This window comes from Phyllostomus hastatus, unplaced genomic scaffold (assembly GCF_019186645.2).
Source record: "Phyllostomus hastatus isolate PE091 unplaced genomic scaffold, TTU_PhHast_1.1 phas_contig_17, whole genome shotgun sequence".
Taxonomy (NCBI): domain Eukaryota; kingdom Metazoa; phylum Chordata; class Mammalia; order Chiroptera; family Phyllostomidae; genus Phyllostomus; species Phyllostomus hastatus.
The window spans coordinates 20,885,569-20,902,343 of NW_025333664.1; the positions used below are offsets into that span (position 1 = coordinate 20,885,569).

A 16,775-nucleotide genomic window follows, 5' to 3' on the forward strand; every position below is an offset into this window, starting at 1 on the left:
AGCTGACTCGGGATCTCACGGGCAGGGGCTGTGGTGGAGCAGGCACCGGCGGAGAGGCTGGTGGGCCTGCGTGCTCCCGGTTCCCCATGGCGGGGCCTTGGGCATGTCTTTGGACAGCTCTCAGCCCGTTTCTCCTCTAAAGGAGAACTTGGAGTTCCTTAGCAAGAGGAAAATGTCCCTTCAAGACGTCTCCTGCTCCACACAGCCCTCCAGCCCTCCAGCCGGCTGGCTCAGTGACAATACTTTTGATTTTCCGATTGTATCTAACAGAAACTTTGACTTCAACAAGATATTTCTTTTTCTTTTCTTTCTCTTTTTTTTAATGTGAACATCCAGGCAAGATGGGCTTTGGGGCAGTTTGCTTCAGCAGCTCAGAGCAATGTCTTCAAGGACTTGGGCCTTCTCTAATCTGCCGTACTTCCCGTTGTCCACCCTCGGGTTGCTACCGACATGGTGGCAGTAGCCCCAAGAGTCACTTTAGGATATGGCAACTCCAGAGAAGCCTCATTGTGTCTTCCCATGACACCTGTAAAACGGAGGAAACCCTTTCTAGAAGCAACTCTAGACTTGCAGAGTCTTCCATCCAATTGGCTAGAATGGGGTGACACGTCCACTCAGGGAACACGGGACCATGACTTGCTCGGACCAAGCCTCAGGGGTGAAATGGACGTCTGCCCACAACATCTAGGGGTAACTGACATCTCTGGGAGCTCGCAGGCACAATTCAGCCCTTCTAGGGGACCCCCAAGACGGCACTTTCATGCTGCAGTGGTCCTCAGGGTCCAAGGGTACTGACTTTGGGGCCAGCATGGGTCCAACGGCAAGGTTTCTGGTCTTAGAGAGTTCCTTAAATCCAGATAAGTCACTGGCAAGCTAAGATTCCCAGGCACCAGGCCCTTTAGACTTCCCTTTGGTGGGTGAGGAGGGAATAACTCCTGTGCACCCACTGTGCGAGGGACCCTTTCACTTAACAGAAGTCACACAGTCCTTCACAGAGGCCTGTGATCGTACAGGTGAAAAAGCTGGCAGCAGAGACTGCTGCTTTCAGCCAAGATGGAATGACAGGGATCATATGCATCCACCTGAAGCAAGCAGAAAAGCAGCCAGACCAAACACATGAAACAGTGTTTTTCAAGGCTCTAGACATTGACCAGTAAAGGACAGTGATCCCTGAGAGACAGGAAACAAGCAAGAGAAGTGCTGTGACCGCCCCTGCTTCCCGCCCTGGGGGAGTCTTCAGGCTGCGGCACAAGGAGGGAGGATGGCAGTGAGCCCAGGGCCGCAGTGAGCTGCGGACGGAGATGAGAGTCTGGGCAGACCAAGGGGTGAGTTCCTAGGACAAAATGCCAGGGAACGAGAGCTGCACAGAGGGAACCCCCGGAGATCTGCAGAGGGTCCCCTTGAGTCTTCAATAGAAGACTGATGGGCCTAAGCCTGGGAGGGGAACTCTCTGAGGGCAGGCAAAGAACCATCAGGAGGGTTAAAGAGACTAGAATAGTGTCTCTTCCCACCAGCCGTGGCACTGGGGACAGCATCATAGGGCACTGAGAATACTTAGAAAGGTCTTGCTTTGGTGGCTAATAATTAGCCCTAGAATGAGCACTGCTCTGAAACTGCCTAAGAAAATCTCATGAGCAAGATCCAACAAGATTAAACTGTTTCCAGTAACTTAACTGTCCCAGAAAAAAGCTCAAGAGGATTTCCAGGATTACAAACACATTCAGCACTTAACAAGGTAAAACTCACACCTGGCATCCAAGCAAAGACTGTCAGGCTTATAAAGTCATAATAAGCAACATAATCCACAATGAGGAAAATAAGCAATCAAAACCAGAGGAACAAATGAGCAGATAAGAACATTAAAGATTATAATTGTATTCCACAGCTTTAAAACACCTCACATATATGGTCAAATGATTTTTGACAAATGAGCCAGAACCAAAGGAGAAAGGGCAGACTTTTCAACAAGTCATGCTGGGAAACTGCATTTCTTAAATAGAAATGAACAAACTCGACTCTGGCTGGAGAGCTATGCTGGTTAGAGAGTCGTCCCAATTCTCCAAGGTTGCGGGTTCAGTTCCCGATCAGGGCACAGACAAGAGTTAACCAATGAATGCAACAATAAGTGGAACAACAAATTGATGTTTCTCTCTAAAATCAGTGAATAAAAAAGAAAAGAATAAAGTTGAACCCTTACCTTATTTATACTATATACAAAAGTTAAATCAGATCAAAAGACTTAAATGTAACACCTAAAACTATAAAAATCTTGGGAGAAAACCGGGAAAGAGCTTCATGACATTGGCTTGGCAATGGATTATCAGCTATAACACCAAAAGCAGAGGCAACAAAATAAACAGAAATGGGAGTCATCAAAATTTCATCAAAGGACACTATCGACAGAATGAACAGGCAACCCACAGAACGGGATAAAATACTGCAAATTTTGTATCTGATAAGGACTTAATATCCAGGATATATAAAGAACTTCTATAACTCAGTAACAAAAGCAAAAGAAACACCTCAATTTAAAAAAGGGCAAAGGACCGGAACAGACATTACTCCAAAGCAGACACACAAATGGCCAATACGCATATGAAAAGATGCTCACCAGCACCAATCACCAACACAGATCCAAAACACAGGACACCGCTTTCCATTTACTAGAATGGGTATTGTTTTAAAAAACAGAAAAGTATTTTTTAAGAAGATCTTATTTATTTCTTTTTAGAGAGGGGGGAAGGGAAGGAGAAAGAGGGAGAGAAACATCAATGTGTGGTTGCCTCTCACACACCCCCAACTGGGGACCTGGCCTGCTACCCAGACATGTGCCCTGACTGGGAATCAAACTGACGGCCCTTTGGTTCACAGGCCTGTGCTCAATCCACTGAGCTATGCCAGCCAGGGCTATTTATTTACTTTTTGAGAGTGGGGATGGGAGTGAAAAAGAGAGGAAGAGTAACATATGAGAGATAAATCGATTGGTTGCATCACACACGCCCCCAACTGGGTACCTGGCCCACAACCCATTAATGTGCCCTAACTGGGAAGAACCAGCAACCTTTTGATCGTCAGGCTGGCACTCAAGCCACTGAACCACACCAGCCAGGGCAAAAGTAACAAGTATTGACAAGGATGCAGAGAAACTGCAACTTTCGTGCATTGCTGGTAGGAATGCAAAATGGTACAGCCACTCTATAAAACAGTATGGAAGTTCCTCAAAAAATTAGGCATAGAAATTTCCACATGGCCCAGCAATTTCACACTGAAGCATGCACCCAAAATAACTGACAGCAGAGACCTGAACAGATATTTCTACACCAATGTTCATACCAGCAGCATCCACAACAGCCAAAAGGTGAAAACAACCCGAATGTCCACTGGTGGATGCATAAACAAATGTATATACATACAAGGGAACAGTAAGCCTTAAAAAGGAGTAAAATTCTGACACGTTACAACATGGACAAACCCTGAAGACATTATGCTGACTAAAACAAGCCAGACACAAAAGGACAAGTACTGCACGATTCCACTGGAGCAGTCAAATTCACACAGACAGAAAGTAGAGTAGTGCTTGCCAGAGGCTGGGGGAAGAGGAAGAGTTACATGAGTACTGAGTTTCAGTTTGGGATGATGGCAAGTTCTGGAGGTGGCTAGTTGTGATGGTCGTACAACATTGTGAATGTACACAATGCCCCTAAGTTGTACACTTTAAAATGGTAAATTTTATGGTATGTATATTTTACCCAATAAAAAGTTAAGTAGAGATGGGGAGGATATGAGAAAAAAAGAAGACCGACCCAGTGTGGCTCAGTGGGTCGCGTGCCGGCCTGTGAACTGAAAGGTCGCCTGTTCACTTCCCAGTCAGGGCGCACGCCTGCGTGCGGGGGGCCAGGTGGGCGCGTGTGAAAGACAACTGATGGGTGTTTCTCTCCCTCTCTTTCTCCCTCCCTTCTCTCTCTAAAAAAAAATAAATAAAATCTTAAAGAAAAAAGAAGACCTAAATCAAATTTCTAGAGATGACAAAGACAATGTCTGATGAAAACCACACTGGATGTGATTAATGGCGGAGTACATATGGCAGAAGACCAGTGAATTTAAAGGCATAGCAATAGAAACTATTCAAAATGAAACACAGAAAAAGTCATTTTCTAAAAAAGAAAATTAAAAAAGAGCATCAGCGGTGGAACAACTTCAAGCAGCCTAATTTATTAGTCAGAATGGCTGAACAGAGAGAGATGGGAGAACAGAAAAAATATTTGAAGAAATAATGGCCTAAAACTTTCCAAATTCACTGAAAAAAATAAACACACAGTTCCAAGAAGCTCAATGTACTTTAAACACAAGAAACGTGAAGAAAGCTGTGCCACGGCATCCATAATCAATAGCTCAAAACCGGCCACACAGAACAAGCCGTCAGAGAGAAGACTTGTCGCAGGCGGAGGGTGAAGAGGGGACATCAGCTCCGCTGTGGAAGCGGTTCCAGGGATGAGAGAGTACAGTAACATCTTTAAAGCACCAGGAAAGAAAACACCTGTCAACCTAGAATTCTGTACCCAGCACCGCCCCCCACCATCTCTCAATAACGAAGGTAAAATTGAGATATTAAAGCTGGAAAACTCATCAACAGCAGATCTTCACTACACGAAATGTTAAAAAATGTCTTTCAGGCAGACGGACAAGGATACCAAATGGAAACCGGACCTACACCCAAAGGAATGAAGACCAGTGGGAAAGGTGCCTAGTTGGGTGCATGTATGTGAGACTTGTTCCTGTTATTTCGATTCCTTTAAGACAATTCTTTACATAAAGATAGCAAAAGTATATTGTGATGTTTATAGCATATATGAAAGTAAAAAACATGACAACCATATTACAAAGGACGGGAAGGTATCGTAGAAATGGAAGTATACTGTTGTAAAGCCTAAATTAATCCCTAAAATATCCAAAAAGTTATAGACAATAAACCAAGGAGATTAAAATGCAAAGCGTCCTTGATTTACCCAAAAGAAGGCAGGAAAAGAGGAAAAAGCAAACAACAGATAGGACAAATAGGAAATAACTAGCAAGATTATAGACACAAACCTACCCAAACCAACACTCCTATTAAATGTAAATGGTCCAAACACTCCCATTAAAAAGCAGAGATTGTAAAATTGGATTAAAAAACAAAGCCAAACTTTACACTGCTGTAAGAAACACATTTTAAATATAAAAACGCAAATAGGCTAAAAGGATGGAAAAAGATATACTGTACCAACATTAACCAAAAGCAAGTGGAATTGGCTACATTAATATCAAAGTGGATTTCAGAGCAAAGACTATTACTAGGGATAAACTGATCCAAAAAATAATATGTACCTAACAGAGTTCCAAAATACAGAGCAAGAACAAAACTGCAATGAGAAATACACAAACCTACAATTATGATCCAAGATTTCAATACCCTACTTTCAAGCATTTACATAACAAGCAGGCACAACAACCAGCAAGGATACAACAGACTCGAACACTATTAACCAACCTGACCTGACATTTACAGAATACTCCACTCAGAACAGCAGGATCTCCATTCTTTCCATGTGTACATTGAACAATTACCAGACTGACCATATTCTGGGCCACAAAAAATATCTCAATAAATTTAAAAGGTTTAAGTCATATTGTACAATACAAAGTCTCGGCCCAAATTGTATTATGAATCAATAAAAGAAAGATCCCTGAGAATAAAATCCCCCAATACTTGGAAAGTAAATAACACATGGTTTTTTAAAATAAAATCAGATATTAGAAAGTATCTTGAACTGAATGTCAATGAAGCACCACATACCGAAATTTCTGGGATGTTGCTACAGCAGTACTTAGGAAGCAATTTATAGCATTGAGTACCTATATTGGGGGGGGGGGGAAGGCCTCACATACATGACCTCAGCTTCTACCTTAAGAAACTGGAATAGAGCAATTTAACCAAGGCACTGGAGTTGGAGGGGATGGAGTGGGCTAGACAACTGTTGTTTTTGTTGCTTTATACCCCTTCCCTATGGAAGTCCTCCTCCCCCAGCACCCATTCCAAGTGATTCTGGTGGGGCTGAAATTCACCACAGCCAATACTCTTGGAGTATGCAGCCCATAATAGTATTCTATTGCCCTGCATTTAGTAGTGACTGGCCCAAGATGTGTCAACAGTAATCCAGGCTGGGCCTGCCAGAGACCTTTCCTGGAATTTATCTATATTAAATATACGCAAGTCGGGAAGGAGAGGTCTTTTTTTCCCAGGCTTTCCAAACCGGCTAATGTAAACCTAAAGCCACGTGTGCCATGCCCTCCCTACCTCCGCACAGGGAAGACTCTGGACTGTGGGCCCGATGGGCCAGAGAGCAGCAGAGTGGAAGAAGGGAGAACCCTAAGCACCTGGATCTATGCAGGCCCGAGGCCAAACCATTCCTCTCCTTCTGGTGACTTAAGGAGCCAATCAGTTCCTCTTCAGGCTTAAGCCAATTTGACCTGTTTCTACTGCTTGCAGTTGAAGGAGTCATACATGACAGAGAAGTGAAGTGAGCCGGTAGTAATACACTGGAGACGGTGGGCATCTAAAACCAGGCCTCACTGCTCCCAAAGTTCCCAGTTAAATACAATTTCCTACTTGTGGGATCAGAGGGACAGATGCTTATGGTTCAGAATGCAGGGGCTGAGCAGATGGGAGAGGCTGTGGACTTGCACCAGGCAGGGGAACAGCAGTGGCCTTGACACTGGGAAGCCTGACGTGGGACGCCTTCCAGAGAAACCACTCAGCTCAGACCGTTTGGAGAAGCAGCCTCACATCAGACCCCCAACCCTTGCAAGAGACTCAAGAAACACGACAACAGGACAATGGCATATTTATTTACATTTGGACCAAAAAAGGCATACAGGCATTTTTTAATTAAAAATAATGACGATGATTTAAAAAGTCCGAAAAACCGATGATGCGTAAATCCTTCACTAGAAGTTCATTTCCCTACTCCCCCCAAAAAGAGACTCTCTTAGGGAAAAAAAATCCAAGATTTGAAGAAACAAGATTTCATTATCATTCTCTACTGCTTGGGCTCCCTTTACTGCAACCTGATTCTTCGTGGCTGCCACGTGGCACCATGGCGTCACTGTGAGGCAAGGTTGAGAAGTTCACTGGCTTGACTGGGGGCTGGTGGGGACCGCTGGAAGGATCTGGGTGGGGGGAGAGGGGAAGAGTGTGTTCCTAGCTTAACCAGCATCCTGAATTTTGTCTTGCAGTGGGGGCCCCAAAGGGGCTGGAGCAAGGGTGAGTGACTATTACTTAGTCCCTAATCCCTGGGTGAGTTTGGTCTCTTGTAATTTAAGAGCAAATGTGACATGAACAGAGTGGGGGGGGGGCGGTGGGGTGGCCCCAAGCGTGTAGACAAAGGAGCCGACCTGCCACGTTAGCGTCCTCTAACTTGGGGAAACTGGGCTCCTCACCTATTCCTGGGGACTGGGGAAGAAATGACACAACTTACCTTCCATCTCTCTTCTCACTAGCAGTTTTCTGGGTGTCCCCAAAGGATGCAAGAACTCAGATGGTGGGTGGGGGGGGTGATGGGTTTGGCTAAAAGAGCTGTGCATGGGCACTGAGGCTGAGGGATGTCAGGGAAGCAAGGCCTCTTCCCAGCCACCTAAAGGAAGAGGTCTGAGGTCCAGGCCTTGTTCTGCCCTGGGAGTGGGGGAGGAGAGGCCCTGCCACCAGCACACTTTGCAAAGAACAGCAGCCCCTCGAGGAAGGGGCTGGTAGAGCAACCCTGAGGGGTAAGGACCCTCAGCCCGGACAGACACATGGGTACTTGGCTTGGCTCTGGAAATACATGGCCCTAGACCCAGGGTTTCTTGGCACAAACACAGTTCATTTCAAGTCTCTTCTCTGGTCCAGCAAATTCCTGCTGCTCCCCAGTACTTCCGGGGATCTCCTTGTAGCAACCAAGACTGGGCTTGCTCCTGGTGATAAGATGACCCAGAGGCCTGGCCGGAAGCCCTGCCGTGGGCAGCCCTGAGGGGACGCTGGGGAGGCGAGAAGAGGGAGGAAAGTGGCTGGCGGAGGCAGGATGGCACTGAGGATGCGTGTCCGGCTAGAGCTGTGCTTGTCGCGGCGGCACCAATGGTGAGCACGGGCGGTGAGAGGCTCGGAAACCTCACTGAAGCCCCGAAGGCCCAGTGCTTCCTCTTCCAGTTAGTTGTGGGATGGCCAACAGCCCTGAGAAACTGAGGTGGAGACAGTGACCAAAACCCGGTGTCTCGGTGGGTTTATCCATGCTGGATCCATTGTTTAAACAAGAACTAAGGAAAAACCCCTAATCAAAACTAAACCTGAACAGGTCCGAGAGTTCCTGCTGGAGGGAACTTTCTTAGCACTGAAGAGAAAACCACCCGCAAATAACTTTATCCCCCACAAAACTGGAATAAGATGATGAAGAAAAACGCAAGACATATCTACAGGCCCTCCCACCCCCACGCAGCCAGCCCCGGGATCCAGGGACACTGCCAGGAGTTACATTCCAAACGAGCAGGCGTTACTTTATTTTGCACGCCTGCAGCTCCCCACGCAGGTGGCTTCCTGTCCGTGGACGGGGCAGGCCTGGCCGTGCCCACCCTCGTCAGTCTATCTTCACAGCTGCGTAGATCTTGCGGACAAACATGTAGGCTGCATAGAAGCCAATGGTGCCCGTGAGGAGCCAGAAGGACAGGACCATGAGGGCAGTGTAGCCGAAGTAGAGGAGAGAGGGAATGAACTCAACGATGTCCAGCTGGGGCACGGGTGGGAGAGAGAAGAGAAGGGTGTACGCTTAGTGCCAGCCTGCCACGGCCAACTGCCCCCCTGCCCCTCCTCATCGACCTCGTGGTGAAGCTGAAGCCTGGCAGGAGAGGGGCTTGCTCCAGGTGGGCAATGAAGGGAGGTAGGGCCTGCAGCCACTGCGAACCTTTTTCAATACCGGGGCCCGCGCACTGCCTTGGCTTCTCATGACCACCAGGGTAGGTTACCAGTCCATGTTACGCACAGGGCACGAGGAGGTTAACACCCACAGTCATACTGCTAGGAAGTAGAAAGAGCTGGGACTTGAACCTGGGGGTCAGAGGGCTGGGAGTCAAAGGCCCAGTTCATCCGACCTAGGCCATTTCTGGCTAGAGTAAGAGGGGGAAGGAGTCTTTCCAGGGAAGGGCCTACGAGCTCACTGGAAGACAGGTATAACCTCAGAGGTGAGGGCCAGAGTGCAGCAGGCGGGAACAGCAGCAGCTGTGTCATTCCTTCACCCTCCATAGTCCCCAGTACAGTACAGTGACACTCCCGGGTGGCCGGAGCAGCAGACAGGGAATGGGGGAGGAGAGAGGTGTTTAAGATGCCCAGCCTAAGGACCAGGGAGCCACCATATGCCTGCGCCAGGCTACGGTTCTCTCTTCCTCAATCGCTTCTGTCACTTTCTGTTAACATTTCATAGGGATTCCACCTCAGGGCGCTCTGTAGAGTGCAGATGCCTGGGCAGGGAGGCCCAGCATCTGTGCTGTGGTGGAACCTTGGCATCAAGACCAGCCCAGCACGCACGGGCCTGAGTGGGTCCCGTTCCAGGGCTCATGGGCAGACACATGGTCACAAAATGCCAAGAGCCCACAAGATAACAATAAACGCCAATGTTTTGAGACTTTCTCCCTGAGGTCAAAGTCTCAGACTGGGGTGAAGACCATGTTTTCAGGGTTGATGCCCCATCTCTCCTTTTATAAGCTTTCTTGTGGCTGGAAATAGAGTGTGGGTGATGGAAGTGGGTGTAGGGGACAGGGCAGTGGTATATCCAGTGGTAAAACCAGAAAAGGGATGGAATCCCTGGAAAAGAGGGGCATGGTCAGCACACTGGAAGCAGGGGAGCAGCACCACACAAAATGATTCCTACAGCCCTTTCCAACCCGATCTGTTTGGGGAAGAACATTCCAAGCTTCAACCAACCGACCTATGACCCTAGTTTGGGAATATGCCCTGGTTGCAAGCAGAGGACCATCTGCTTTTGGGTTCTGGGGACCCAGAGTGCAGCTGGTGAGACCAAGTCTGTCGTGTTAGCCTCAGGGGGGAGGGGCCCGCCGGAGCGCCCAGCCTTCTCTCAGGGGCCTGTTTTGTTGGTGTCATGCATCATTCTACCAAAGCTGTCGTGGGCGGTTTGTCCTTTCACTCATGCCACTTTTGGGGACAGAAGGCTCTGTGAATGTGCCCGAGTCGGGTGACACGTCAGGCTCCCTTTCACGCGCCCACACGTTACTCTGGGGTTGCACAGCACCGACGACCCAAGATGCTGGCGAAGCCCTTGGCCCACCTGTCCTTACTGTGAGGGCTGGAACGGTGCCTGCGTGCATGAGGGAGGGGTGCACGAGGGAGGGGCGCGTGCAGAGACAGGACGCCCGAGGTCCCAAGTCGGGTGTTAAAGGCTATTTCACCATCTTTGTTAACTCTTCCTATTTACCTTTATCCTCTCATGTTCCTTTCTTCTAGCTTCTTGAGGTATTATCAGTGTCTCTTATTTCCTATTAAAAGCAGTGTATGGTATTTTTTTCCCCTTAAGTATCCCTCTGGCTGGATCTCACAGGTTTTGCATGCAATATTCTTATGGGTATATATTCTGAAGGCTTCTGTCTCCCAAACATACGGAACACAGATTCTCTCTTCCTAAAAAGACGCGTGTTCCAGCACAGAGTCACTGGTCCCCACAGTGATGGGAAAGTAAGATCCAGATACTTGACTTTCTCCTCTCCACCACCCTTCCCCGGAAGGGCTAAGAAGCCTTGTTAACAAAATAAGGGCAGTACCTTGTTAACAAAATAAAAGATGGCATAGACCAGGACATAGAATGCAGATCCCCCGGAGACCAGGAAATTCCTCCACCACCAGCGGTAATCCTGAGGAGGAAACAAAAGGGTCAGCACCTCTTCCCCGAGTTCTGCAGATGCCCTGGGGCTGCAGATTCTGGGTAAGAGCAGTAGTATTTGGGGTGACGGGAATGTTTTATATCTGGACTGTAATTGGTGGTTTTACAACTGTTGCATTAAAAAAAACACATTTGAAAAGGGTAAACTTTACTGTTGATAAACTATACCTCAGTTTAAAAAAATCAACAACAAAACAACAGTAGTAACGACAACTGACATGTTGTAAGCAAATGCTCCCCCACATGCCAGGCACCATTCTAAGTGCTATATGTGAGTCAGGCCAATTTCATCACTGCAGCAGCCCTCTGAGCCAGGTCCTACTGCTGTCCTCATCATGTGAGGAAAGTACAGAGGTTAAGCAACTGTCAACCAAAGCTCCTAATGACAGAGTCCACTGAATAAATGGAGGCTCAGAGAGGGGAAGTGACCTCAAGACCTCATGGCCAGAATGAGGAGACCACACGGCAACTCAGATAGCTTCACTGACCCATCAGTGCTGGCCCCAGGCCCCCACCCCCAACTCCCGGCCCCATCCCCCTTACCTCTGCACACAGCTGGAAGTATACCATGACGATGCTGATCTGTGAGCAGGACACCACGAGGATGATGAAGACGAGGAACAGGAAGCCAAAGAGGTAATAGAACTGATTCTCCCAGATTGCCTGTGGACATATCACAGCTGGCTTTCAGCTAGCCTGCCTCTACCCCGTGGCCCTGTCTCCTGGCATACCCTGCCTGTCCTCAGGTCATCATCATGACGCCATTGGGGCCTGTGGGCCTGGCATGTGGCTCTGACCGGTCCCTCCTCCTGGAGCAGAGGGTGAGCCAGGCTTAGAAAGCGGCTGGGGCATGGCTGACCCTGCGATGGGTGGGCCCCAGACTGAACATGGCAGCTTGTAGAAAGTGACAAACCCCACCCCCATCAAAATGACACAGCAGCCACCACCACCCAGGGACAGCTCACCACATGCCAGGCAAGCCACATGCTTCATGGACATCTCCACATGTGAACCTCTGAAAGTGTGGACTTTTACAGCTGAACAAGTCGAGGCTCAGTGAGGCTGGTAACTGGCTCAGGGTCATACAAAGAGAGTTCAGGTGGCTTTCCTGGGAGGGCAGCCAACCATCCTTTGACCCTTTTCCTTGGCAGGGTTGGGTGGGTGAGGGGATCTCAGCAAGGAGGGGCTGGGCCACTCCAGAGCAGCGAATACTTGTCCAGCACTGACCTGATGCAAGGCACTCTCTGTGCTGGGCACTGAGTTAGGTCAGAGAGACTCCAATGGCTGGGAGGAGCCCTACTGCCAATTTTCATCTCTGTAGGCCTGGCACCAGAGCAATCATCATCACAACACAGCTATGATTTTTTTTAACCTCAGCAGAGGACACTTTTTCCTTGCTTTTGGAGACAGAGTGAGAGAAGGGAGGGAAAGAAATATTGATGCAAGAGAAGCATCAATCAGTTGCCTCCTGTACATATCTGGATCGGCGATTATACATGCCTGGACCAGGGACTGAGCCTGCAACTCAGGTATGTGCCCTGACTGGGAATAGAACCCACAACCCTTTGATTACAGAACGATGCTCCAACCAACTGAGCCACAGCGGCCAGGGCCACAACTACAACTTAACAAGCATTTTCTGAATGTTACCAGGTACTATGCCTTTATAGACATTATCACATTCCAACCTCACAATGGTCCTGACAATTAGGCCTCATTCCCGCCCCCCACTTTCCTGGGAGTTTTGAGTAACTCAAGTAAAGATGTGGAGAAGCTCGGAAATCAAAGGAGATGCAACAATATTAATAACAGTGGTGACTGAGCGCAGTATTACTGAGGCAGCTTCTTCTCACTGCGCCCCCCCACACCAGACCCTGCACATGTGCCCTATCTCATCCGACCTTCCAAGCCATTCTGAGAGGCAGGACCATGACCCCATCCACGTCAGAGGGGAAAATAGGGGCTCTGAGAAGTGAAATGGCCCAGTGAAATGTCACAGTCAGTAGGACGCAGAGCACCTAAGTGAAGGGGTGGGGAGCAGGCTGGCGCGGACGACGGCTGTGTGTGTGGAGGGGTGGGGAGCAGACAGCACTACTCACACTGAAGATGAAGAAGAGCTCGATGAACATGGCACCGAAGGGCAGAATCCCAGCCATGAGAATGCTGCGGCAGAACAGGCGTGTTAACACTGTGAGGAGATGAGACTCGGCCACGGGAAGCCCGAGGCTCCCTCCCCAGCCAGCCTGACTGAGAAGGTGTAGGTGGTGTGGTGGTTCTAATGCTTTCACAGCATGCTTTTGTACCATGATAGCCTCTTGAGAGGTAAGCATTGTTCTCTCCATTTTATAGATGGGAAAACTGAGGCACAGATCGGTGAGGTGACTCCCCTGTCCTGGTTGCTGGGCCACCACCAAATCTGGCAATAACTCAGACCTCTTTGAAGTCTGTTAGAGCCAGCTGAGCTGCAGGACACCAGCCACAGCATCCTCGGGGGGCGGGGGGACCTTCTCCCATGTCTTCCTGAGGAGATGGTTCAGAGCAGTGTTGGCCTCACCCACTCCAGAAGGGCCCTGCTGGAGACTCACCCCACGAATCGGTTCATGTACCACCGCTGTTCGGGGATCTGCCGGGGAATCTGGTTGGTGCGCACGGGGTTGTCATACGGCTGCTTGCGGAAGCCAAAGTAGTAGCCCAGGTAGACGAGGGGCAGGGAGATCCCGAACCACATGCACAGCAGGGCCACCATGGTGGGAAAGGGCACCTGCAGGGGCACAGCACCAGCAGGGCCCGTAAGGCTCTGATGCCTGGGCTGGTGGCTGTGCAGGGGGCTAGGGGACCTTCTGGGCTCCCAGGGAAGGAGGAGCATGGCAGGGCCACCATGGTGGGGAAGGTCTTGCAGACACACCCCCACAGGGTTCTTGGCCGGCACCCGAGGGGACAGGCGGAGAGCACACGGTGGGCTGCCTGGGCTGTGAAGATGAAACTGCGTGTCCTAGAGGTTGTCACCAAGGGAGGGACAGGGGAAAGGACAGGGAAGGGGGGAACTGAGAGCATGAGGGGGGAGAGAGGCCAGAAGGAAGGGACGTTAGGTGTCCGGTATGTTAGGTGAAGAAATAAAAGGGAAAAAAGAACCCCTTGCGCCAACAGTGTGTTGCCCAGTTTGTTAAAATAAAACCCCAGAGTAAACCACTAAGTAATGAAGCAGGTTATAAAACTATGTGTCTGGAACTCCATTTCAATAAAAACACCAATATTTATATGTGTAAGTGCCTGGAAAGACCTATGCCAGAAAGTCACTAGTATTTTCCCAGCAGAGATAGAGGATTAGAACTGATTTTTCATTTTCTTTTTTATCCTTTTCTCTAAAGTATTATGTTTTCATAAGAATTGTGCAAAAAAAGTGAATGTATGTCAAGTATTTAGAATAGGACTTAATTCCAAAGTGAGCACCATATAAATGTTTGTTGTTATTTTATAATTTTAAATTACATAATTTGATTTTAAATAAATCTAAAAAAAAAAGAAAAGAAAATGACTGAAAAACCACAGAGTGAAGATCTATATAGCATTTATCTCTGGGTGGCTGGATTACGGGTTATTTCTGACTTCTTCCTTAACTTCTCTGTACTTTCCAAAATTTCTACAATGAGTGTTTTGTAACGAGCAGTTGGTAACTGGGAGAGGAATGTTGAAAGAGAGCAGGAAGACAGGTATAAAAAAGGAAGTGAGAGGGAGAGCACAACTCCGTGTTTCCTGAGGGCAGCTTCCCGGACTACCAGGAAGACCCAGGTCTCCGGCAGCCTGGACTGGAGCCCACCCTGCACCTGCAGTGAGCACCTGCCGGTCCGGGGGTGCTCTGCGCTGCCTCTACCACAGCCTTACTAATGGGTCAAGACCCCATCTCCTGACCCTCACGGACTCCACAGCCCTACTCAGTGAGTCCTGGGCAGTGCTAACAAGGACGGGTTGGCGGGATCTCCCTCTGAGGACAGGATAACCAGCGGGGGCTGGTGCTGAAGTACAGGCACCCGTGGAGGAGAGCCCTGTTTGGGGATACTGACCTACTAAACTCACACCAGGCAGCTTTCCCTTGGTTGGGACAAAGGGAAATTCCCCAGTTGGCCCCTAGCTGTGGAAACCTCCCTATAGAGAAGTAAGCTTTGGCTGGCTGGCTGAAAAAGCCCACAGGAAGCCCAGGCCTCGGGCCAAAAGATGGGCAGGGCTGGGGAAACCCCAGCTAGCCCTCAGCGCCTGGGGCTGGAAACAGAACTCTGAAGACCGAGGAGAGAGGGGAGAGGGGAACGGCAGGAAGTGAGCTGCGGGAGTGGAGCTGAGCACAGCACGCAGCTGAGCACAGCACACCGTTCCTCGCCGGGGAGGGCACTTACCGCTCCCGACGAATGTTTTCCCCAGATGAAGCAATTCAATATGAAGCAAATGCCGAAAACCACACCAGGGTACAGCGTCGCTGTCTGAAAGCAAGAAGGCCCAAGTTGGGGAGCTTCATTTAGGGAGCTCCCACCTGTCTCAGTGGGGCTCCCACGCTACAGGTTCTCAACCCATCCCTCCTTGTCTTCCAGACTCAAGAATCATTCCCCCCAGACAGCAATCCCTGATGCCCAGACTAGGCAGGGCTCCTGTTCTCTGTCCTCTCAGAGCAGTGGCCTGCCCCGTTCTTGCCCTCATTCCAGTTCATAAATCCGTACTGTCGTTAGCTGACCAGTGTCCGCCTACCCCAGACTGGGGGAGAGTGTGCCCCCGTTCACCGATGTACTCCTAGACTTAGAATGCAGCAGCTGCTCCATAAATATTTGTTGAACAAGCAGTGAATTAATAAAACATTTTTTAAGAGAGAGGGAAAGTGTGTGGGAGGGGGATAGAAGCATTAATTGGTTGCCTCTCATATGCACCCCAACCAGGGACCGAACCTGCAACCCAGGCACATGCCATGACCAGGAATCAACCCAGTAACCTTTCCCTTTGCAGGACGATGCCCAACCAACTGAGCCACACAGATCAGGACTGAGTGAGTAAAATTTCTACAAATCATTTATGTCTGGGTCCCAACTCAAACTGCCTAGACTGGTGGTTAAGCTTCAGTCAAGTCTTAGGGGCAGCAGGTGCCGAGCTGTAATGCACCATGTCACCTAGTCCATTGTAGGCCTAGATGGGGACTGAGGACAAGAGGACACGGAGGCCCAGCAATGTTAAATACAACGCCCCCCCCCGCCCAGTCAGTTACGGGTGGAACAGGTTCAAACCTAGGCAACCTGACTCTAGAGCCCATGCTCCTGATGCCCGTGGTGTATTCTATTCAGCTAGAATCTCTTGGACTGGGGCCCTGGCACATAGAACCAAAGCCCCAGAACTACAGTCAAGCCTCCTTTGCCACACTGTGGCTGCCTCAGCATCCAGGGGGGTCACTGACTACAATGCCTGAGGCCCCCTGCAACCTGGTACTCAACCCCCGGTGCCAGTGCCGTCTTTGGCCAGAGCCTCCCCACCCAGTGACTGGTCCCTACTCTGGCATGCTCCTGGGCCTGTGCACGTAGAGTTATCAGCCCCTCAGGGTCTCTGCCTCCTGAGTGCCGATGCTCTACCAGGAACCTTTCCTGCTTAGTCTCTTTCCATCTGCACAGCTACCCCCAGAGGCAGGTGCAACCATCCCCCACGGGAGAGATGGGAAAACTGAGGCTCAGAAGGCTGTTCGAGGTTACCAACCAAGGAAAGAACAGGGCCAAGACTGGGTTCTAGGAGACTCCGGAACCTGAGAACTCCCTGTGGCTACTTTCATCAATCTGAAACCCTTAAGGCCCAGCTCAA

General features: G+C 49.4%; 1 protein-coding gene across 1 annotated transcript in view; it reads right to left on the bottom strand.

Moving 5' to 3' along the window:
- Positions 1-6,864: 6,864 nt before the first annotated feature.
- The window catches only part of TM9SF4 (transmembrane 9 superfamily member 4), a 47,206-nt gene continuing 37,295 nt past the window's right edge, over positions 6,865-16,775 (bottom strand). Inside the window, exons 13-18 of the mRNA XM_045833284.1 lie at positions 15,341-15,424; positions 13,538-13,713; positions 13,052-13,115; positions 11,496-11,615; positions 10,834-10,923; positions 6,865-8,792 (exon numbers count right to left, since the gene is read on the bottom strand). Of these exons, the coding sequence (XP_045689240.1) occupies positions 8,643-8,792; positions 10,834-10,923; positions 11,496-11,615; positions 13,052-13,115; positions 13,538-13,713; positions 15,341-15,424 (684 nt within the window). The 3' untranslated portion in view covers positions 6,865-8,642. The remainder of the gene's footprint in view (positions 8,793-10,833; positions 10,924-11,495; positions 11,616-13,051; positions 13,116-13,537; positions 13,714-15,340; positions 15,425-16,775) is intronic.